The 24,951-nt window shown below is 41.9% G+C and overlaps 1 protein-coding gene across 16 annotated transcripts in view; it reads left to right on the top strand.

Annotated features, from left to right (window-relative positions):
• IFT140 (intraflagellar transport 140) overlaps positions 1-24,951 on the top strand; it is a 122,867-nt gene that overhangs the window by 5,302 nt on the left and 92,614 nt on the right. For 11 of the 16 annotated variants that reach the window (XM_061599957.1, XM_061599955.1, XM_061599954.1 and 8 more), the window contains 15 exons: positions 810-849; positions 3,658-3,813; positions 5,357-5,578; positions 7,971-8,092; positions 9,673-9,815; positions 12,277-12,449; positions 13,684-13,775; positions 14,815-14,921; positions 15,457-15,605; positions 16,901-17,104; positions 17,526-17,598; positions 18,759-18,850; positions 20,533-20,660; positions 21,702-21,819; positions 23,415-23,545. In XM_061599957.1, coding sequence (XP_061455941.1) covers positions 3,667-3,813; positions 5,357-5,578; positions 7,971-8,092; positions 9,673-9,815; positions 12,277-12,449; positions 13,684-13,775; positions 14,815-14,921; positions 15,457-15,605; positions 16,901-17,104; positions 17,526-17,598; positions 18,759-18,850; positions 20,533-20,660; positions 21,702-21,819; positions 23,415-23,545 — 1,901 coding nt within the window. In that variant the 5' untranslated portion in view covers positions 810-849; positions 3,658-3,666. The remainder of the gene's footprint in view (positions 1-809; positions 850-3,657; positions 3,814-5,356; positions 5,579-7,970; positions 8,093-9,672; positions 9,816-12,276; positions 12,450-13,683; positions 13,776-14,814; positions 14,922-15,456; positions 15,606-16,900; positions 17,105-17,525; positions 17,599-18,758; positions 18,851-20,532; positions 20,661-21,701; positions 21,820-23,414; positions 23,546-24,951) is intronic. The other 5 variants (XM_061599963.1, XM_061599964.1, XM_061599962.1 and 2 more) reach the window with 1 other exon arrangement.

Raw genomic sequence — 24,951 nt, 5'->3', positions numbered from 1 at the left:
CTGTTTCATTAGCCATGGAAGACAAAATAATCTAATTTAATGATTGGAGTACTTAGTCCATCCTTTCGTTAGTCATCTTGTAGGTAGTGTATCTGGTGTTGTGCCACTGTAGTGGGGCTTCTTCCATATCTTATAGCCTATGGGTCAGGGACCTGTGGCTCTCCAGATGTTGGACTACAACTCCCATCATTGCTGACCATTGGCCATGCTGGCTGGAGTTGGAATCCAATAACATCTGGAGGGCCAGAGATTCTTCTCCCTTACTTTAGTCCCACAGCTGGTGTCTTCAGTATAGGTCTGAGCTGTTCATTATGTTCCTAAATGCTGGGGGGGGGCGTCTTTTATTGAACTCTTTCTTTTTTAAAGTTTTGATATCTTCAGTTTGGGGACAACACGGGAAACAATAGTTAATTAGAGGCTTCCTGAGCAAAAGGTGTGTGTACATGGGCAAAAGGCTTGTTCATATCATATTAAAATTGAGATATGCTTATCCAAACAAAGCCATTCTCTCATTTATTTATTTATTATTCCATGTTGACTCCACCTTTCCTCCAAGGAGCTCAAGGTGGCATCCATGGTTCTCTCTCCATTTTATCCCCACAGCTGTCATATGAGGTAGGTTAGGCTGAGAGACTGTGACTGAGTCGGGATTTGAATCCTGATCTTTCAGGTCCTAGTCTAGCACTCTAACCACTACACCACAGTGGCTGTCTCTTATATCTGTGATACTCAAGTAATAACTTCTTGGGTAGATAATTTGCTGAAGAGCTTGTTTTCATAGTATTTAAATACAGTCTCATCCTGTGCAGGTTTACTTGGAAGAAAATTGCACTGAATTCTTATTCCCAAGTAAGTGCGAATAGGATAATAGCCTCTGTGTGTGTTCATAAGTGCAGATATCTGTTGTGTTACAATGTTTTTTCTATTGTCTGAACCATTTTGCTTTCTTGCTTTGACATCTGCCTTTAGTAGAGCCATAAATGTTAAGGCTTCAATACCTGAAATGCTTGCTTTCTGCTTGTATGACACAATAGCTTTTCTGGAAACCCAATCTATATTTTATTTCTCTTTTCTGTATGTCTTAGTGATGAGTTGTATTTCTTCTTGTTATGGTTCTTGGTGATAAATCTGAAAAGTCTGTTGTTCCTGACAACCCAATCAAACTTGTGCTTTGTTGCATTTTGTTCCATACTGCCCCATCTGGAAACTTAGGAATTTTACCAAAATATCTCTAGGTTTATTTAATTGACTTTCCATGTTTGAATTTAAATGTTTTACCAGTCCTAAAGGCTAAGCTAGATGAGATGCAGGTAGTACATGATCAGACTTCCTGATGTTTTCTGTAGTTTAAAGCAATGGCACAAGGGCAGCTTTCATCAACCTGTTGCCCTCCAGATGTTTTGGACTACAAGTCCCATCAGCCCAAGCCAGCCCATGCTGGATGGGTCTGATGGGAGTTGTAGTTTAAAAATCTGAAGGACACCAGGTTTGGCAAAGGCTGTACTAGGGAAAGGGTTGGTTTTTTTTTTTAAAAAAAATTCCTCTGCACTGTTTTCCCCATCTGAATTTCCCCTCTTCTGTGGAATTGTTGTTTGCCAGGATGAGGAAAAGGCAGAGGCACCTTTCTTTTCCACCCAGTGAGGTAAAGAACAGCTCCCCAGATGGATGCTTTAAAAACGAAAGAAACCCAGAATACATGATCACATATTTTGGGCATTTTGCCTAGTTTAGCCCTACTTAGAGCCAGTGTGGTGTAGTGGTTAGAGTGCTGGACTACGACCTGGGAGAGCAGGGTTCGAATCCCCACGCAGCCATGAAGCTCTCTGGGTGACCTTGGGCCAGTCACTGCCTCTCAGCCTCAGGGGAAGGCAATGGTAAAACCACCTCTGAATACCGCTTACCATGAAAACCCTATTCATAGGGTCACCATAAGTCGGGATCGACTTGAAGGCAGTCCAGCCCTTCTTATGTAAGTTTTTGCTTAGCAAGTGAAAGTGTGAGAGCGTGGAGGCTCAGCCATTGTTCATGAGAATTTGCTGAAATTCTCACATTAGTTCCCTCACAAGGTCGATTTTCCGTGTCAAGGTTCCTACCGATATGATGTTAAGATGAATAGAATTTTCATGCTTTGTAGTGATGAAATGTCAGAAAAGCCACTCACCTTAACTCTGAGCTGCTCCCACAGTTTCATTCTATCTTCAACAAATGATCAGTGTTCTGTAGCTGCAGATCGTTGTCTCAGATCCTTAATGTTTAATTTCATCAGACTCAGTCTCCATAATTATAATACACAGTTGTTACTTAAGAATACCTCAGGAGTTAAAACAAAACAAAATTGGTCCACAATAGCCCTTGTTATACCTCTTCTTCCCTTCCTTAAAGATTCTCAAACAGCTCCACCTAGTTGTGCTGAGTCCCTTATTGGTTTCTTTCTGATTGAGGGGAAAATGGACTTCTGAAACATGCTATCTTCAGACACTGCCCCCTCATTGCTTTGCTCATTTCTCAATTTACATGATTCTCAATTTCTTTCACTCCTTTTTCTGTGTGCTCATTCCCATTCTTGCTTCAAGTGCACATGGTGACCACATTCACCATGGCCTCAAATGCATCAAGAAGCTTATAGTTCCCCACCCTTATGCCCCAAGAGTCTTCCACCCTCCCTGTTCTAACAGAAGAGGGAGTAGAAGAATGTTGGATAGCAGGGGAGCGTGACGGAATGATGGATGGAGTTAGAGTAGGTGACAGTAGTGCTGAGAATGGCAGTTGGAAGAGTTGTTGGGTGAGACAGAGAATGGCTTAAGAGCGTCAGAACAGCCTACTGGATCAAGCCAGGGGCCCTTCTAGTCCAGCATCCTGTTCTCACAGTGGCCAACCACATGCCTACGGGAAGTCCAAAAGCAAGACCTGACCATGACAGAATTCTGCCCCCTTGTGTTGCCTGGCAGCTGGCAGAGATAGGAGGAAGGATGAATGTTAGGTTAGCTTTTAAGGAGGGGAGTCAGATAGGCTAGGTTAAGATATTAAAACTTTTATTTTAGTATTCAGTATATAATGACTGCTTCTTCTGGGTATTGTTTTTTAATAATTAAATTTTTTTTTTAACTGTGTGTTCCGGTCTGGATGAATTACAAGATTAGTATCTCACCCCACTTTTCTTATGTGGATATACTTAAATAAGAATACAGTAGGTGAGTCCTACTACTCTCTAGAACTCAGTAGGTGATGGCAGCAAGTAGTGTGAGGACCATTAAGGGAAGTCTGGTCTCAGCAGAGTGCCTGAGTGACTGGCTGACCTAGTGACCTCCGGGGCTAGGGTCTTGTAGTGTTTCCTGGGTCCCGTACAACTCCCAGCTCCCGACTGGAGCAAGGGCTCTTCTAACCTCCCTGTGGATGGTGGAAGTGATGCGGCTGATGAGGCTTCAGTTGACCTGCACTGTGTTTTCCCTTCTGCTTCTCACACTGGCAGGGTGGGGAAAGAAAAGCTACTGTTTAAAAAGTGTAAAAGTAATTTTCTTGTGATTGCATTATAATTGAAAACAAAGATTTTATTTTACATGTATTTTAAATATTTAGACTAGACTACCTTTCCTTCTGTTGATGCTCAGGTCTTATTTTACAGCTATGCTGTTGCTAAATACTTCTTTATGTTTGTAGGTATTTACCATGGCTGTATACATTGATCATCGAATAGAAGCCCTCGAGTCCCGTGGACCCCATTCTCACATAGCTTGGCACCATCTTCAGCCATTTTTGGCTGTTGCATCCGTTAATCCAAACTCTGGGGGCAGTGTGGATATTTTTCTAGAACAGGTGAGCATTCTAAAACTGTTTCCTTTTGTTTTGCTTTGCACTAGCCTTGAAGATTGCTATATCTGTAAATATATAAAGCTCATTTTTATGAAGCTCAGCTTTTTATTTGTAATGCATACACATGTATATTTATAGAACATTCTAGTTCACTTTAAATTTGTTGAATTGATTGCCCTGTTTTTGCGCATAAAGGTTTCTAGGTGCTGTGCAAATATTTTGAAAATACAGTTCCTGACCACAGGCTTCTGATTAGACATGATACAAAAGGAAAAGGGGGTGGGATAGAAACCAGAAATAAGGAAATTCAGGCACTAATTCTTCATTAAGTATAAATGATTAATCACCAGGTGAAATAGCTACTGAAGGAGATGGTTCTGAGAGAGAAACAGCAAAATGGCAATTAGTTGCACCCAAATTTTGGTTTGACTTACTAGCATTACTTGTATTGCTACTGACCCCTCTCTTGTTCAGACTTAATGGCATGTGCAAAGAACTTGGGAAAAGGAGGTGTTTGCAGATGGTCCAGTCAGCACCTTGCTGTTGCAGCCTCCTACAGAAGTCCAACAGGAAATTAGCAAAACCATCCTCTCCCCTCCCCCCTCCCCTGCTGGAGAATTGGTCATTTCTTTCTCTTCCAATGGGAATTCGCAGGAGGCAGAAGAAGCCAAGTACTGCTGGTGCTTTCTGCAGAAGTGCAACTTGCAGGATGGAAGCCACCTTTCTTTTCTTCTCTGTTGAGGAAAAAAAGGAAGAGCTTATTTCATTCCCACCACAAGCTGAGCTTCGGCAAAAAGTGCCATCTGTGCCTTCCTGCTGCCTCCTGTGAAAACTAAATGGAAATGGGGAAAAACAGCCACTTCATCTTTTCTCTGTGAAGGGCTGGGAATAAAATGTGGTGTTTCTTTCTTCCGCTTTGTTTTTTTAAGGGACAGCAATGAGGCATAGCTAGCAAAAGCCCCAGCTCAAGACGTAATCACCTGTCCTTTCCACCCTATCTTGGGGCTTAAACCTTTGAAAGTTGGGTCTTGAATTGCCAGCGCCTTCCTGCTACCTTCAGTTTCCTCAATGCAGAAGAAAGGGGAGGCATGGTTTCTATTTGTTCCAGACAGTTTTTTGCAGAAAGCATTGAGAAATCATTACAAAAGCACAACTTGAAGGAAGGAGAAAGCATTTTTCCTGGGACTGATGGGAGTTGGAGTTCAGTGATATCTGGAGGGCCTGAGGTTCCCTACCTGATGTAGACCTTTACCGTGTGTGTTTATGCACTGCAATAAGAACAGCCTAGAAGAGCAAAGCGATCTGCTTTTTTCTACATTTTTTTCTGCAAGAAAATTCAATTTTTGCCTTCATTTTCACTTTCTTTTAAATATAAAAACAGTTCAGTGAAAGGTAGAAAAGAAGTGCTTTTTGTATTCCACATCATGGGCCTTAGAATGGTCTTGGGAAGCAAAAACATCATTTTATTTGAAGAATAGAGAACATTTGCATTATCAGAAAGCTGAAAAGAAAGAATATAAAGAGATCTGTGTCACATCGTTTGCAGGGAGAGTATGTGTGTGATGCACACTTGGAAAGAAGTTTCCGGGCCACGTGCCTCAGTTGGCACCCATCCAAACTGATACTGGCAGTTGGCTGTGAGATGGGAGACGTGGTAGTGGTGAACAAGCAAGACAAAGAACATCATGCAGTACCATCCAACCATAATGCTGACATCACAGTCCTGAGCTGGAGTACTAACGGCACCCGTCTAGTTTCTGGTGACAAAGTAAGTTGCAAAATCAAAATGGTTCTCTGTTAAACATAGTTTGAATAGGTGTTCCAGACATGCATCTGTGTAATATATAAGCTTAAAGGAATATAATGCATGGGGGGGCTGGCCATGTCCTGGGACAAAAATTGGAGAAAGAATTCTAAAGGACCAGGAGACAAAATTGGGAATGGAGTGCAGCAATTCACAGAAGTTAATATTATCCATGAATACTTTTCTAGCTTAGTGTATTGACTTCTGAGGGTGCAGACTGTGTACAGACAGTTGTCTAGCTCTAAAACTCTACTGGGGTTTGTTTGCTGTGGGATGCAGGAGTTATCTCTGATACTGAAATGAATAGAAAAGTCCCTTTATAGTACAGGAACCTCTTAAGCTACATCCCCACCATCTTTACGTGTTGGATATATTATTTCAACATGTTTGATCCATACAATCTCCAGAGTGCTCATTCTCAGTCTTGACTGTTTCCGCTGGTCTGTTGCTGTGATGAATCTCATTGCCAATACTCATGGCCAGCAGAAGTGACATCACATTGTCTCTCATGCTGCATGTTCTGTCTGATTTGACATGGACTGTGCTAGCTGTTCCTTGTTTAATGTAAGAGTATCAAAATAAAGAGTGCAGGAAGGCCCCGTACAGACAGAATTTGCCATTACATTGGAAGGGAAAAAAGCCCTGGGGTGTTTTTCATGCCTTTTTTCTGTTTTGTCAGCATCAAAGTGACCTCTCTGTGGAGTGTATGTCTGTAAAATGAGACAAGAAAGCAACTTGAGGGCCAAGCCAAGTGATATTGGAAAGCTGTTATTGGGATCTCGTCTATTTTAAAAATATTGATAGCAGCTGGAAGGAAGTATTTGGATCAGGGCCTTGGCTCCAGAGAAGTTTTTTTTTAAAAAAAGAAGATTAAAACCATCCATCTTCTATTTGGAAGGTGCTGTTTGCCCAGGGTGGGGCAGGATTCCAAGTACCAATAAGTTTTCCCCCAAAGGGAAAATAGGAGCTTCAGGTAGATTGAAGGGGGTCAGCTTTAATTTGGAAAATGGCACAGGGAGAAGCTGAGAGCCCCCCAGCACCAAGGACTCCTCTGAATCCCCCTCCCCCTATAAACAATATTTTTTAAAATGTCTAGTTTGACTCTGAGTTTCTGCTGTGAGACTGAAATTGTGTGCATGCTTACCTGGCTAAAAGTAAGCTCCATTGAATACAGTAGAAATTGATTCTGAGCCTAGGGCTGTGCCGTAAGTCAAGTAAGGAGATGTGGTTCTGGCTCCAGGTTCGTAGATGCTGACTCTGCTGTGCACTTCAAGTCATGCTGCCTTTGACACTTGGCTGTTTCTCCATTTGTGAGCTGGAAGGGGATTGAATAGTACCAGAATCCATGTTCCAACAGGATGAATTAGCAAACTGAGCATAGATGCGTATGAGGAATGATCAGCACTCTTTAGTTGAACAGAGAATTTGTGCTTGACTACTTTTAAAAGATGAAAGCAATTAGATGAAATTGCTGAGCGAGAGAACTGGAGCACTGAAACTGTGGGACCTATTCACAACCCTCATATGACACAGCGGCTGCCATTTTCAGCCTGCTCATATTTTCTGGCAGTAGCTACAAGAGACTAATATTGTTGTGTGTGCACTGATGCCATGTACTATAGTGCATTGGATCAAGTTTTGACACACCATTGCAGGAGCAGCCCTTCAGGTGCTCTTCTGCTGGATGCCAACAGCTGACCCACATTAATACTAGCGCATGTAACTACCAGGGCTGTGGAGTCAGTACGCCAGACCTCCAACTCTGACTCCTCTATTTTTCTGCTGTCCAACTCAGACTCCTTCATAAATGGCAAATGTATATTAACTAGTAATAACAAATTTACTGTAGTAAAATGGTAGCACAAGGCATTTCATCACCACCACATGAATCCAGAGCTTGGAAAAGTTACTTTTTTGAACTACAACTCCCACGAGCCCAATCCCTGGGGCTGATGGGAGTTGTAGTTTAAAAAAGTAACTTTTCCAAGCTCTGGATTCACGTGGTGGTGATGAAATGCCTTGTGCTACCATTTTACTACAGTAAATTTGTTATTACTAGTTAATATACATTTGCCATTTATGAAGGAGTCGGAGTCGATACATTTTTACCAACTCCGACTCCACCCAAAATTGCTTCTGACTCCACAACTCCGACTTCACAGCCCTGGTGACTACCTTTACACATGTGAGCGCAGCTGGAAGACAACATAAGCTGTTGTGCTCTGGGTGGGCCAAGTGAATAAAAATATATAGTAACATCTCAAACAATCCTAAAACAGCACTAAAAACTCACTGTAAAATGCCTTTAATAATAGCATTATGTCAACTATATTAATCTCTCTTGTAACCTTTATAGCTTGGTGTCCTTGTGTTATGGAGGATGGACCAGCGGGGCAGAGTTCAAGGCCCACCTCTGCTTAAACATGAGTATGGAAAGCATCTCAATTACTGCATCTTCCGGCCACCCCCTCCTGGCGAGTAAGTATTGCACTGTGCCCACACTTCAGATAGGCATTAGAAAACATGCTCAGTTGGAGCTGAATTTGCTAACTTCCTCAGTATTCAGTCAAAAGTATCTATGTTGGGTCAGACCTTCTCTTATTTTGAGTGCTCCTGTAACTCTTGATATTTCTTGTCCATTCATAAACTTTCACCAGTTACGTTGGTTCAAGCTTCTACTCTTCTTGTTGTTGTACTTGCTTCTCACTGTTGTCTGCCTTTTAAAAAATCTGTTCTTGGAATTAATCTCCTTCTTCAGTGTCATTCCCCAGGCCATTTGTCTTATTATGATCCTGCTTTTTTCCTCTGTTTCCATAGTTCCATCACTCATCCTATTCTGGCCACATTCCTCTCTCTCTCTCTCAAGTTATAGATCACCTTTACCTATTATTGACAACATCCTATTTCATGTCAGTAGCTTTTGAATCCTCGTTTATGTAGTTCTTATTTCTGTTCTGCTTTTCCATGAAAAATGCTCAACACAGCTTACTTAAACAATCACAAAAGCAAAATGAAACAATGAACATTCACAACAACATATTACAAACAGCAACAAAATCTATACAAGGACTGAGAGAATTGTTTCTGGATACTAGTGTAGATCTTTCAACACAGGCAAAATCTGTTGATTACCGTGAGTCCCTGTTGGTAACTAGGCTGCCATATTCTGAACCAACTGAAGTTTCTGAATAGTTTTCAAAAACAGCCCTGTGTGCAATACATTACAGTAGCTGAATTCCATAGCCATTTTTTTCTCCTCAGCAATAACCCTGGAAGGACACTACAATGTGATGGCCATGATGTAGTGCCCTACCACAGAATAAGGGGGGGGGGAGGGAACGACTCCATAGCAGGTTAACTTCAACATAACGCTGAGTTGCTAGTGCCATCAGCAGAAGGATTTCTCACACAATGGAATGTTCTCCCCTTTCCTCTCCCTGAACACCCCCTAAATCTGTTCTCTGGAGAAGATTTCGGGATGGCACAGGGGGAAAGTCCCACTGCACTAGCACTAATCCTTGCGCTAGCACAATTATTTGGTTGAATACCGCCCTAAGAGTGCCTATCACTACAGCAGGACAAAGTTAAAAAATAAACAGCAGCAGAAAGAAACGGGGAGGGAAGTTTCTGTTGCTGGACATGAAAAGCAAGTCCCCTGCCTCCAAAATGGGGAAGAAGCCTATCCTGCTGCTTTTCCCCACCCCCACCCCTGTGGAATGTGCTGAAGAAATTCCAGGTGGAACTTTTGGCACACCATTAGTTCAACATTAAATTGTAGTTAGCGCATGCTGCTTCCCTTTGCCACATAACACCATCAGTGCTTCTTTTAACCCAATAATGTCCAGAAAGGAGCTACTACTGGGAAAGACCCAACACTGCAAATCATGTTTGCAATAGTTGGGGGAAGGGTGCTCTGCTCTGTATGTGGAGTGGTCTTTCTTTTTGTCACAAGTGACCTGCTGCTTCTGCTCATGGGGAGCCTCATCCATTTTCTTCTACATAAGACAGTTACTCTTAAGAAGGGAGCCAAAAATAACATGTCGTGTTCTTGCCTGCAGGGACTTGGTACAGCTAGCAAAAGCTGCAGTGAGTGGTGATGAGAAGGCCCTGGACATGTTTAACTGGAGGAAATCTGGGATGGGAATGCCTTTGAAAATGGGACCACAGGAAGGGCTGTCCTTTTTTGTCAGTGGGACAGATGGTAAGGACAAAATGGCTGCAGCGTGTTGGGAAATGTCAACTAGGTGGTGCTTTCTATATATTGTGAAGAGGTAAAAAATAAATAAATCTGGAAAGGATGGTCTGAATGATTTCTCCTACCAAATTCTTTCCTCCCATTCTTGTGGCTAAAGCCATCAGTAGTTCCTTCTTTTCTGGAGGTCTGCTTTCTTCAGGTAGGCAAAGGCCATTTGTGAAAGCAGACTTTGTAACTTAATTTCTTGATTGTAAAATAGCATTTGTTTAACTGCATAAAATTTGATTTCATCAAAATAGCAATGAAATTGAGAATTAAAAGTAGGATTCAGGTTCGCAGGAGAATATTAATAAGATGAAAATATCACACTCTCCCCAGTAAAGTACTCTTCTTAGACCTACTTCATTCAGATTCACTTTACCATCTTCTGGTATTTCCTATCTGAAGAAGAAAAGGACACTGTAAATGTGTGTTCCCAATTCTTGTATGATTTAAAAACACACCTCTCCCGTTTCTCACTAGGTGAAGCTATGCACCTCCAAATTAGCCTCTGTAAGAGATGCAAGATGCCATAATATTGTTTTTGCCCACCAAATGATTGGCATTTTTGCTGTTGGCAAAACCAATATTGTCGCATCTTGCATCTCTTACAGAGGCTAATTTGGAAGTATATAGCCCCACCTTGTGGAAAAAGTAGAGGTATGTGTTTTAAATCATGCAAGTATTGCCTTTTCTCCATAGCTTTTGAGGGCCAAACTAGGTGTTATAAGAGATAGCTGCTTCGTGGGATGGGGATAAGGGAGCTGTTTGAGTTCTCTGGAGTCTGCAAGTTGCTCTAATGCCTTTTATGCTGTTAATAATGAGACTGAGAAAGACCAAGTTCAATACTGCCCTATAGCTTCTTTACAAGGTATTAATTCTTTGCTGCCTTTTGTTTTCAGACTCTAACTCAGTTTTGTTCTCTCATATTAGTGCAGCTCTTGCTAACTTTTCAGGTGAGCCTTTGTGTGGTTCTACAGTGAGGGCTTTATCTACAGGGCAATTAAAAATCCAAAACAGCCTTTACGTCCTTACTATAAAGGATCTTGAAACAGCGGGTGGTCTTGCATAATGATATCCAGCACTTTGTATTGCAGAATCCCAAGTGAAATGGGATTGGTCAAGGACAAGTTTTCAAACTTGGACACGCAGACTAGTTCCTGGCCACTTGGAACTTTCAAACAAACTAAGACTGGAAGTCCTGAATCCTAATCAAGTTACAGCTTTTACAATGGAGCTCCACTCACCTAGACTTTTCAGACATTTTAATGAGCTGAAGGTTGTGGGGGGGGTGTTGGTGTCTGATTCAAAGTCCTGGCTGCCCCCATAGGAGCTTTGTGCAAGCGGGGCCCCTCTGTAGCTGTAATAATAGGTCATCGGTACAGAAGCTTCATTTGTGTTCAGCATTTTGCTTGTCATTCTTTTCTTTGTGTTTGTTCTTGAGTTGATGGTGCAAAAAGTATGATTATTCCCTTTGCCTGATTTAGGGTTTCTTATATATTTATTTCTGAATCAAATAGCTTCAGAATCCTTTCTGGTGTCAAACTGTGAAGAAGTAAATGAATATTTAAGTGATAATAATAATTATAATTCCCTCTCCTGTACACCTCTTTTAAAACTTGATTACACAGTGCTTTGATATTCCTTGCAGAAGGAGTCTGTATGAGAGATACATAATGTTTTACATTTTTAGATGTATCCTTACAACACCTTAAATGTACTTAAAAAAAAAAAAGTAGCAGCAAGGTGTGAATCGGACCATCACATTTTTGTATATATGTGAATTGTATATATGTGTGCATCATACAGTACTTGCGTCAGGGAGATGTGGATGACGATAAGTCTTTGTTGAATGTACACTTGGTAGTAAATTTCCACCCTGGGCTTCTTTTGAAGGAAGGGCAGAATAGAAATTTAAGAAATAATAATAAACCCTGACTTCCCTTTGTGTAAAGTATGAACTGACTGTTTAAAAGTGTATAATAATAGTCTTCATACTTGCCCAAATAGTTGGCACCTTTTATAGGGCCATCCCCCCCCCCTTGATAGCACTGTTTATTTACAAAGTAAACGATACTGGCAGGCAGTGAGAATCTCAAAGCAATAACAGCACCCCTAAACTTCAAGGCTACTACTGCCAGTCTGCTTTAAGATATTTGAATCTGGACAGAGAAATTTCTTGCAACAGGAATTGCAATAGGAGCTTGCAATAGCCATTGCCCATCTGGACCTATTTATTGTTCACTTGAAATGGCCTAGGCTATCCTAAAACCAGAAGAGAGGCCCACTTTGTATTCCAGCAAGGCTATGACAGTATTGATCCTGAGCAACATAAACTTGATCCTATATTACTTATTTGTTTAGCTGGGTGTATTTTCTTGGATGCCTTTTGTTTTGTTCTCTAGCAAATTATAATGTACCATTGCAGGAACTGTGCATTATGTGAATGAGAGAGGGAAAACAAGCCAGACATTGACCACAGAGAGTTCCGTCCACAAGCTGCTGTTCATGGAAAAGGATATTTTGGTAGTAATCACAGAAACTCTCCTCTTATCTCTTCACAAAATTTCTGTTGAAGGAGAAGCAGAGGAAGTCTTGAAGGTAGGCACTGTAGGCTATGTTATAACATCATTTAAAAGAGGAATTTGATTCTTGGGGTTTCTAACAAGGCTGTAGACTGCACAAAAGAACCTTGAGGGCCACATATTGTACGTCCTTGGAAATGAGGCTTTCAGACTATAGGTGAGCAAATATCCCAAAATGTCTTTTAGGACATTCTTGCTTAAAACAGTGTGTCCACTGTGCTCCAGTGCAGAGGGTTGGATTTCAACGCCACAAACTTTAAGAGGACCCGTAGCTCAGTAGAAGAGCATGTTCTGCATGCAGAATGCTCCAAGCAGAATGCTGCTGGGGGAAAAAATATTGGGTAGCAGGACTGCCGAACACCCTGGCTGAGAGAGCTGCTACTGGTCAGAGAAGACAATATTGGGCTAAACGCTTGTCAGTGTTTTCTGGCAAGACACTTGCCTTGAATCAGAGCAACAGGGTGTACTCAATTGCTTAATTGTTGGAGACAGCTTTGTGCATGCATGGCTCCTGTAAGCATAGAACTATCCCCGACAATGAAGCGAATGATGAATCTTCTGCTAATGTGGAAGGTCTCTGTGTGTTTCTGAGCCCCGTGGAAACTTTGGACAGCGTTGTTTTCAGCCTTAGAGCCCTTTCTGTAAAATAACAGCGATGAACAAATTGCATTGAAAGAATTGTTATGAAGGCAAATACAATTTCATTTCCAAAGGAATAGCTATGTTAGTCTGTTGCAGCAAAAACAATGTCTTGTGGCACCATAAAGACTAACGGCATTCATTGCAGCGTAACTGGTAGAGCATCTGCTTTGCATGCAGAGGATCTCCGGTTCAATCCCCGGGTTCTCCAGGTAGGACTGAGAGAGACTTCTGCCTGAAACCCTAGAGAGCTGCTGCCAGTCAGTGTACACAGCATTGGGCTAAATAGACCTGGGGTCTGATTCGGTACATGACAGCTTCCTGTGTTTCTTGGACTAGAGTCCACTTCATCAGATGCATGCTATAATAAATATGTTTGTCTTTACAATGCTACATTTCTCTTTGTTGTGCAATTCTCTGGCCACTAAAAACATTGAAATGTAAGCAAAACAACATGAATGCCTAAAACAAAGGAGCCATCTGAGAAGCAGCCGCGTTTGCCTGGATAAATGTAACTTATCCCAGCTCAAGCCCATTGCTGTCAAGCTATGCAAAAAGGGTACCTCCTGGTGTTCGATATAGTTGTCTCACTGTTTAACTTTTGTTATCAGGTGAAACTGAGTGGAAAGATGAGTCATCCTGCTGATATCATTTTGATTGACCGTAGCCTTCTTATAGCTGCAACAGGTGAACCAGTTCTCAGGTAAGAAAACTGGCAAGGGGGACTTGGCTTAGTACAGAGTTGTGGGTTACTGTTGCTGTTACTTAGTTATGGTGTCATTTTTCAGAAAAATCCCGTTAGAACTTTGATTCTGAAGAACAGTGGGTTCGGCAACTTGGAAAGGAATCAACAACCAGTTTCAGTCTCCTTGTGTCTTTAGCCTGATTGTGAACCATTTGTCCCCTTTTAAAGGGCCAATACATAGAGAGCTACTGTAGAATATTGGCTAAGAATGAGCTGCAGACTCAGCAGTTCAAATCTTGCCTGTGCCACAAACTTGCTAGATGGCCTTAGGAAAACTACTACTCTCTTGACTTCAACCTCCACCCCCAAATATGTAAATAATAATGTTGACCTAGCTTTCAGATCTGTCAGAAGGATCACTGAGATAATGGATGTGAAGGCCTTTGCATACTTGAAATCTGCTATGTAAATATTATTGTTGTTATTAAAGGGATTACAGCAGACCCCAACCTGGTACCCTCAAGATGTTATTGGACTACAACTCCTGTCAGCCCCAGTTAGCATGGCCAGTGAGGGGGATGAAGGGAGTTATAGCAATAGGAAGAACACACAAAACATGTAGAGGGCATCAGGTTGAGGATGGCTGGATTAAAATCCAGGGGAGGGGCATAGTGTGCCATTCTAGCCTTGCTGCCTCTGGGTGGCCACTGTGTGTTCAACCATTAGCTGTTACTGCCCTGGAGCAATGCCAAGTGAGACGAGATCTTAACTGGGTTTGGGGATTGTAACAAGACCAGGGTTCAAATCCCCATGTAGCCATGAAGCGCACTGGGTGACCTTGGGCCAGTCACTGCCTCTCAGCCTCATGAAAACCTTATTCATAGGGTCGCCATAAGTCGGAATCGACTTGAAGGCAGTACACACACACACACAAGAGCAGAAGTTACTCCAAAGAGGCAAATGAGGAGGAGAAAACCCAAGAGCAGAATCTGCCCCTGTGGGAAGTCTGCTTGGAAGGTGACCTCTTAATCAACCCTTCTCTTTGCTTTCTCTGTAGGTTCTGGGACTTGGAGAAAGGTGAGAACTATGTGCTGTATCTGGACGAGCAGCTTGGGTATGAAACAGGAGAGTGCCTCAACTGTGTCTCCTATTGCAATGCTAAAGGTGAGGAAGAACTCCTTGCATTGACTTTTAACGCTCTAACTGTTCACATTCATGGTCTTGCAGCATTCATTCAGTTGTATTCTGCTCCACAGAGGATGGGTGGAATATAAATGTGACAAATTAAAAAAAATTACTTTGGCTATATAAACCAAAAAGTTTCTACATTGTGAAGGTGCTGAATTAACAGCGTCCTCGCTGTATTTTTATCCAACATCCACAGCCACAAGTTCCTCTGTTGACGTCCATGCATCTTACCTGGATTTTGTAAAGTGGCACCAGAGAGTTTGAAAGTAGCAACTTGCTTTCCATTTCTATCTGAGAAGCGACGGGTGGGGTGGGGGGACGCTGTGACTCCCACCCATTGAGAGTCACGCCCCCTCCTGTCAGTTTAGCCTTGCTTCTTCCTCTGCATAGCCTCATCCTGCCTAACTTTCTCTTGCTTGGACCAGAGTGCGTTTGAATGTTGAGTTTTATATATTCTGATGTAAATTATTATACTCTTGACCTGATGAGCAGCATGTGGTGCATTTGGCAGGCCTCCTATCAGCTGGTACCGACAGAGGGAAAATAGCTATGTGGAGAAAGGTGTCATTCTCCGGCCAAAGCCCATGGACTCTAGAAGGCAAGGACAGATGGAAGCTTCAGGCACCTACGGAGCTTGAGGGGAATATAATTCAAATAAAGGTGAAGCAGTGAATATGTTCCTGACTACTTTTTGGCTTATCTAGGTGCAGGGGCATGTACCAAGGGGGGTGCGTGTGCTCGTAAGCAGGGCTGGTGCAAAGACTGCATTGCCTGAAGCAGGCTCTGCTGCTGCCACCCTTCCTGCCTGCCACGGCCTTTCCTCCTCTTCCCCACTTTTGTGTAGACATATGATGACACTGCCAGTTATAACAGAACAAGTGTGGCTGACCCGCAGCCCACGAGTGGAATCTTGCTGGGCAGGTGTCTCTGACTTCTGTAGCTTTTATGAATCTTGCTCCCCCCCACCCCCACCTATTTGGCACATTGATTTTACTTGACTCATGGTTCCTGAATCGCTTGCAAAAGGAAACATCTGTACTTTTTGCAGTCCACCCGAACTGTCTTTAAAAGTTTTTTCACAGAGGACAAAACACATGACCCATTTTGTATCTGATGGATGTAGCCATTCAGAAAAGATGAGTTTTGCTAGCTGTAAAAGTCAAGTCACTCGGAGGCAGAATTGAAACAAGTTTGGAATTGCTTAACTATCATCACTTGGTCACGCTCAAAATCCTATACATTTGGACGGTATAGCATTAATCGGCCTTGCTGTGTGGAATATGGACTGTTAAAATTAAAGGTTCAGATCCAAAATAGCTCTTCCACCCACAGAAGTCCTTCACTTCACACTAGACTCTAGAGCAGAGGGTGGTAAACCTGTGGCGCTCCAGATGTTGCTGGATTACAGCTTCTATCATCCAGTTGCCTGGGACTGATGGGAACTGGGCATCTGGAGAGCCACAGGTTCCCCACCCCTCCTCTAGATCATTGTGTGGGAAAAGGGGAACCAAATGTTCTGTTTTGAGCACTCACCTCAGCGGAGGCAAGCCTAACGACTCCATAACAACAAAGTTTGGATGTTACTTCGGCAGCAGTCCTCCCCAAAGTGAGCCTTGAATAGAGCTGCAACTCCTCTCTCGGTAGATAGCTCTGCCTTTGGTGAGAGGAGTCTCTTTAGCACTCGTTGACTCTGATGGAGCAGGGGAGACTGTGGTTGCACTAGGACTTCTGAGCTGGAGTCCTTCAAGTCGGGAAATGGCAATGCAATATCCTTAGGCAGGTTTGAGGGGTACTGGCACCGCAAGTGCAAGTGCTTCTGGTTGGTTAGGTGCTTCTTGGGGTTCCCTGCAGGCAGTTCTTGCTATAGTTCAAAAGCATTGTGTTGAATTTCTTATTTAAATCAAAAAGTTCAATATTTTTGTCACTTAACCTATCTTTCTCCATAATGTCTCTAGTGGGGATCCAAGAAGAATTTGTTGGCTGTTAACACAACCACCTCTGTGGCAATCCTTAGTGAACAGGCAATGTCTTCACACTTTCACCAACAAGTGGCGGTGGTGCAAGTTTCGCCAAACCTGTTCAGCATCACCTCCTTCAGTTCAGGAGGGACAGACAACCTCCGCGTTGACATGCACGTGAATGGCGTTTTTGCCACCAAGGTAACTTGCAGCTAAGCTGATCTGCCAGGCTGTTTTTTGGGAGAGGAGAGTGAAAAACATTTTGCTTGTTTTAAAAGATCTGTATGCTGTGTTTCTACCAAGTGACATTTGACGCGGCTTAGCAAAATTCCATAAAAACATCACCTATCATAAAATAAAACAATAGAAATTTGCCATTATGCAAAAACAATAGACTGAAGCAATGATAAACTGATACAGCAGCCAGCAAACTACCTACTGGACAGACAAAAAGTAAATTAAAATGTAACTGCATTGGAGACAGAAGAATGATTGATAAATAGTTTCTGGGTTCCTAAGTAGTATAAGATTGTAGCAAAGTCTGGAGCTGTTTTATGTATCTTCTGTTTTCAAAGCACAACTGTTAAGATGCATTTTTCTTAAATTCTGTGACAAATCTTAGGATGCTGTAGCATTCTGGAACGGAAAGCAAGTTGCTATCTTTGAACTCTCAGGTGCCACTTTACGAAATTCAGGTAAGATGAATGGAATTCAGCAGAGTAACCTGTAGATGTTGGATAAAAATAATGTTAGGATACTACTAATTCAGCACCTTCACACTATAGAAGCTTTTTGGTTTACACAGCCAAAGTAATGATTTTATTATTTGTTACATTTATATTCCACCCTTCTTCTATAGAGCTCATTGTTATGGCTTTCTACCCTGTGAATTTAGGCTATTCTAATGGTTAGAGTATTGACCAAGGCTGCTTGGTGATGAGGGGAGAATTGAAACTGGGCGTTGCGCATCCAAATCCAGCACTCTTACCATAGAACACAAGAGCTGTCATCATGGTGTCTTCTCTTCTATCTTATTATTTTTTTCAATTTACACAGTATAAATGGTAGCTTAGGGAGACAGTAGATCCATAAAAATATAGAGAAAATAATTACAGAAGATTGAACATATTTATTCACTCTGTTCAGTAGTTGAATCTCTGCTGCTCTTTGTATTAGATCCAGTTAATAAGCATACGTCACATGTTTTATAAACTTTTAGTATCGTGGAAGCTAAATAGTTGCAGTGAGAACCAATATTCTCTTTTGCCCACCTCAGGAACCTTATTTAACAGGAAGTTTCTGAATATATGTGTAGGCTTGCTGTAGTGCAGTTTATGTACCTAAAAATCTATCCTCATTTACATTTATGCATTTGATCTTGATGAGAGTTAATCCATGAAAGGCAAGGTAGGAGAAAATTAATGATTATTTTGCTAAGCGCTGCACTGATAATTGAAGGAAGAATGTGATAGTGATGAATTAGGAATTACTCTTATTTTAATTTCCCAGGCAGTGCTTCAGGCAGCAGTTCTTAACCTTTTCCACTGCCAGCACCCCTTGGATTTCCAAAATATGTTCTCACACCCCCTGAAAAAATACCGTTCATTTTTTAAAAATTTATTTTATTCCAATATGTGTTTTAGCCTAACTTAGCTAAGATTAAGTGATTTTTTAAATCTCTTGAACAATGCCTCGCACCCCTAGAAAAAGTGTCTCACATCCCCAGGGGTGTGTGCACCCCAGGTTAAGAACCACTGGCTTAAGGGAACAGATGCTTTGTAGGCCATCTGGATGGAACTCTTAATTGAATGTGTTAGGGTTACAAATGGGGAAGTGCTGTCTTATATGGTTCCAGGTTCTTTCTCCTGTGATTCCCCCGTGTTGGCTATGCATGAAGAAAACCTTTACACAGTTGAGCCAAATCGTGTTCAGGTTCGCACCTGGCAGGTAAGCAAGCCAATCTTATGTCAAGGTGATTGCCAGTGGTGGGAGCTGGAGGGGGGCAGCACTTGGTAGTAGCAGCAGAGGCAGTTTTACCAATAAAATTGGGCCAATTAACAGAGCTGTCGTTTTGGATCCTTCCTGTTAAAACTGCATACGTATAAGGGTAGAAGGAAGTATGATTAGGAAGCTGCCTTATACTGAGTCAGACCATTGGTCCATCTAGTTCAGTACTGTCAACACTGACTGGCAGTGGCTCTCCAGGGTTTCAGGCAGGGAGTCTCCCCCAGCCCTGCTTGGAGATGCCATCGGGGATTGAACCTGGGACTTTCTGCATGCAAAGCAGATGCTCTGCCACTGAGCTACGGCCCTTCCCACATTTTACATCAGAGATACATGCTTGACAACCTAGTCCTGTACATAGACATGGAAGCCCACCGTGTTTATTAGAAACTGGACCCTATTCTTGTGCCCATGAAACATGCACACGTTCTTTCCCTCCAATTTTTCCTTATTTGGGGAAAAATACCTTCTTCTCTGAACTTTGCACACATTCCATTTTCACAATAAAGACCACACACCTACTTTCTTTTTGGGGAGAAGGAGGAGAAAGAAAAGGGTGATGGTGATAATAGTAATAAATCACATACCTCAGGCTTCTTTTCCCCCCTGCAAGATAAAGGTACCCAGGGAAGAAAGCATACAATAAGGTGTTAATCTAAAGGTGCTTGTCTTTGCATAGTTAACTTGTGGAATTTGGTCCCACAAGCTGTAGTGATGGCCATCAACTTGGTTTTAAAATAGGATTAGACAAATCCAGGTGGATAAGGTTATCAATGGCTACAAGCCAAAATGGTTATGTTTGTTTGTTTACTTATATTATTAAATGTACATCCCGCCCTTTCTCCCAGAAGGAGTCCAGGGCTACAATCTGCCTCCACTGTCGGCAGCAGCGTGTCTCTGAATGCCAGTTGCTGGGAATCACAAGAAGGGAGAGTACTCTTACACTCAGGTCCTTCTTGCTGTCTTTCCTGAGGCATCTGGTTGATTGCTGTAAGAACAAGATGTCGGAATTGTTGGGCCTTTGGCCTGACCCAAGAGGACTCCTCTTACGTTCTTGTGGGAGCAACTATTTAATTTTTCCACTCCCCTGTAGTGCTGAGATGGAAAACCTCCAAATGTTATTGGACTCCATTTCCCATCAATCTCAAATGCCATGGCTAATAATGAGGGATATGGGAGTTGTAGTCCAGCGACATCTAGAAGACCACAGGTTCCCCATCCCTACTGTAGCAGAAGTTATTGGGTGCCAGGCTCCCATGCTGGGTCAAGGGAATACTTCATCATTTGTCATTGCTGCTTCTTCCCTAGAAACGTGTTTGGATGACATGTACCATTTTGACATCTATTTTGGAAACCGACTGATCTGCAAATACAATTTTTTTTTAAAAAAAACTCTACAGTTAATATGTGGTGTTAAAGTTTCCATTGGTAGATTTGATAATAGTGGAGAGTACCTTTTCTTTTGGAACTTTTTGATCTCTTTGATGGATATGGTCCTGTAGCTCATTTGCTGCTTGGTAATGGTTTGTCAAATAAAACTGAAAAAAGTCACTGTGGTCCTTGTGGTAACATAACAATGAAAGGAAAGTCATAGTTGTAAAGTAGCTGCTCCTCTTCTCCACCAGGGTACTGTTAAGCAGCTGCTGGTGTTCTCTGAATCTGAAGGGAATCCGTGCTTCCTGGATGTCTGTGGGAATTTCTTGACGGTGGGAACAGACTTGGCTCATTTTAAAATCTTCGATCTTTCTCGCAGGTACAAACAAGCATTTACTGGAACTTGATTATATTCCGTTTTGTTCCTTTTAAAATGTGAAGTTCATTGTAACACTTTTTGTTAACATTAAAATATGCGATCTAGAAATTTGCAGTTTCATAAGTAAAACCTGAATTTCTTTGTGCCTTTTGGGAAGAAGGGTATAATATAAATTTAATAAATAAAGTAAGAAGTGGAGCTCTGTGGTAGAGCTGAGCTGTAGTAACTCAGAATATATATGTACAAGGGGCTTCAGATGCAAATGTGATCATAGATCATTCTTTTTATACTGAAACGTGGCTCAGGTATTGTTTCTAATTTCCATGCATGGTTAAACATAAAGAAATTTTGTGGATGCTGACTCCTTAAAGTATTTGAAACTTCTAAGGTGTGTCAGACTCCTACCCAAGACACAGTACTCATTGTGTCTCATGCCCTATAGGGTGTTCTGTGATATGTCTTTTATAATTGTATTGCAGAAGTTGAAAAGGGTGCCCTTGCTAGCATAGAGCTGGCTTGATATTATTTGTGTGGAAAGGAAAGAACTTGTAATTCCATCTGGTGTTATATTGACTAATAACATAATGGGCCATTGTCTTCCTTGCTGTGGATTGCTTCACTAATGGTGATATGGATATCATTGGTTTGTCGGAAAATGAAGTAAATGCTGATGCATCTCTTACCTGCACATTATCTGTTTTCCCAGGTATAAATACAGTGGGAACCTGCAGTTAGCCTCAATGAGCCAGGGCATGTATTTTACCTGTGTGTGCATAGCAAAAAGAATCCTCGCACATGAGGATACACATTGACTTCCTACAGAGAAGTGGGTTTTGTGTGAGAAAGTAATGTACAGTATGAAGTGACCCACAATGAGCCAGAAATTACTCATGCGGTTAAGAAGAAACAAAACTGACAAAGGCCGCATCTTAAGACCACATCAGATACTAGGGGAATTTTATGATGCACATTTCCCCATAGTTTTGAAGACTAGCTTGCTCTTATTGAACAGACTGTCCTAAGTGCTGTATCTTCCAACAGGGAGGCAAAAGTACACTCCAGTAGCAAGGCCCTGGCTGATCTGGTTCCAGGCGCCAGTGGGATTGCATCTGTAAAGTGTAATGCAAGTGGCAACAAAGTTAGCATCCTCATCAACAAGGTAAGTGAACTACAGGATTTGGATTTTTCCACAGTCTGGGCTGCCCCTCTTTTGTTCCTATAGCCTGAAAGGAGCATCAAATGACTAGGCCAAAACTGAATCTCCCTCAGAACAAATCTGGTGATCAGTTTAACACTGGTGTGTTCATACATGGCTTGGTACTACACTAACGACCTTTGTGCATGCATGCTCTGATTTAATGGGCAACCATGATTTGCCTGCAAGCCAGGACCAAAGCTAAGCCAGGAGAAATCAAAACATGCTGAGGGAGGACGCAAGCACAAAGTTCATTTGCGTAGCTAGTTGTCCAGTGTTACAGAGGCCTGACTGGCCTCAACTAGAAGTTGGGTATTTAGCGTTGCCAGTCCCATACTATGGAACACCCTCCCAGCAAAGATTTGGCACAGGCATCCTCGCTTTTGACTTTTAGGCATTTATTTTGTGCCAACAGGCCTATGCGGCTGTTTAAAAAAATTTTTTTAATAGCCAGTCACTTTAATGATTGTTTTGTGTTGCTTTTGAATGGTTTTATGTTGCTGTACACTTTCCTGATATTTTGTGAGAGGGAAGTATATGTTGGTTAGTGCTTTTCATTGGGACTGGTGGGATGGAAGGCAGGGCCACCAACAGTAGGCGGAGCCAAAGACAATGACAGGGAGAGACAGACCCAGAGATAGACTGAGCCAACCAATTCTAGTTTTGCCTCCTTCCTCCTCCTTGCATAGTTCTATGAGGGCAACAAGATTAGGAAGGCGGAAGCTGGTAGCCAGAGCTACCTCCCCTCGGATGGTTGTAGATAAGAAGGCAGGCAGGTGGGGCAGGCTGAAGGCAGACTGAGGTCAATACCCTTTTCAACACTAATGGAACAGTCTCCACTGAAACTGCTATTGGCATCAGGAGAGAAGCTTCTGTTGATGTTTTGCGAGAGGGCAGTATATAAATATTTTTATAAACGAATAAAATAGCACTGAACCATGACTTGGCATTACATCTGAACAAACCCTATCTACCAAATCTGGCCATCTACACTAGATTGCTGGTATCACACTGCTGAATAAGCAGCTACAGGTTCCACGCTGCAAACTAGTGTGATTTCTGTGCAAACTTCTATGTGGAGACCAGAATGTTAAAGAACAGGGTTCTCCCATGCCACATCATTGTAGTCTGTAATGCATATTGGGACTAATTCTATCACTCTGCCAGTGTTATAAACGCTGGAGGGGCAGGCAGAAACCAAAAACTGGTATTAAGATGAGTTTGACTTTTCAAATACAATCTACTGTCCTGGTGGTGGTGGTGATGATGATGATGATTTTACAGACATATATTGTAATGGATAAATCAAATCAAACAGATTGTAAGGTGAGCTCCTTAAAATAATGGTAGCGCAAGAGTCCCTGTAATCAGAGAAACCACTGGACCAAATCTGAGAACATCTAGCGAACAATCATAAGACTGTTTTATAAATTTGTCTCTTCTTGCTCTATTTCTTCTGTCCTCCCAGATTACTAAAAACAATATCCAGATCTATGAACCATAGTGACTAAAATGAGACAGTTAAACTATCTTAATATCTCTAATTTATACTTTTGTAGGCTGATGGGAGTCTTGACTCCAAGATTTGTTTCTATGACATTGAAATGGACATAGTCACCCTGTTTGATTTCCAATCCGGCAAACAAAAGGATGCCAGGGAGATGCTGTCCATTGGACAGGAGGCTGAAGGGTAAGAATGCTTTTTGAGGTGGGAGGAGGGGAGAGAGATTATAGATATGAATTAATGAATGTGAGTGGAAAGAACATTAAATGCTTTACACAAGCTCACCTGAAGATTGCTTTATAGCCCACTTAGAGATTACACACTACAGCCTGTATATTTCTTATTTACTGTTTCTTATACTATAACACAACCTTTGATCCCTTGTGGCATGGCACTGTGAGAAGTTGTCTGCTAGCTCTTGTGCAAGAGTTCATGGAACAGCACTAATACATTTTCACGAAAGAAATAAACAGAGTCTTAGTCTTTTGAAAAACCTCATAGTATATTGCTGTTGTGCAGCCAGACATAGTTCAGTTTAGCCATTAAGGTTAAGTTCCATGCTTATAATTTTGTTTTAAGTTCCATGCTGACCATAGGGGAGAATAACCTCTGAAGTTGCTACCTATCAATTACGACCAGGTAGCATCAGTTGTTTGGGTTGCCAAGGGTGGAGATCTCCTTCTCCAGAGAACTGAATTGCTTGCTGCTCTTGCCTACCCCAGTAGCAGAGGTGACTGATGAAGGCTATGGGGGGGTTAAGGGGTTGCATCCAACTAAATCCTACTCAGAAGAGATCCATTGAAATTACTGGACCTAAGATAGTCATGTCCCTTAATTATTCTGAGTAGGACTAACCTTGGCTACAACCCAAGATTTCTAAGAAAAAGCAGCAATACCAGCCCATCTCCATGTGCTACATTCTGTTCCCAGTGCATCAGCATGTTTCTCATGTTCTTGGTTTGGCACTGCAAAGCTAAACTGGAACTCTTTGAGAAGCACCATGACAAAGTAGCAATGATGTGCAAAGGGAGAATGCTGTATTGCCATTGGCTGATGCACAAAGCACCAATCATGCAAGACGTGCATCATTTTCTGTCATTATTTCTTCTTTACCTGTATTAGTCATTGCCCTATGTGTGTGGTTTTTAAATTTTATTTCCTGCTCCTGTCATTCTGTTTTCTTTTTCATTTTTGCTGGCCAGTAGTGGTTGTTTTGGAGAGGATCTGCCTGTAAAACGTTTGTAAGTATCATCAGCTGGAACCACTGGAATTCCTAATTCCTTAGATGGATTTGGAGTCTGCCTTATTTGGCCTTTTGTTTTGTATTGCAGCACTGCAGTTGTATTCACCCAGCTGAGGAACTAAAGTTGCCTCATGCAGGAATAAGCAGTTACAAACAACAATCTATAGTGTTGATACCTCTGCCAAGTAGGGAGGGATGAATCAGTCTGTTCCGGGTCTGTCCCAGTTTCACATGTGCTCACTCATAAGACCACTCTCTTCCATTTCTGCATTAATCTGTATGTTTTTTTAAATGCACAAAATCTGCAGCTAAGTGTGTGTTTCTAAAGGCATTTTTATTTGACTGCAGT

The sequence above is a fragment of the Rhineura floridana genome, chromosome 17 (assembly GCF_030035675.1).
Source record: "Rhineura floridana isolate rRhiFlo1 chromosome 17, rRhiFlo1.hap2, whole genome shotgun sequence".
NCBI classification, from domain to species: domain Eukaryota; kingdom Metazoa; phylum Chordata; class Lepidosauria; order Squamata; family Rhineuridae; genus Rhineura; species Rhineura floridana.
Note: the sequence above shows the minus strand (reverse complement) of the source record. Positions and strands in the feature narration are given on the sequence as shown.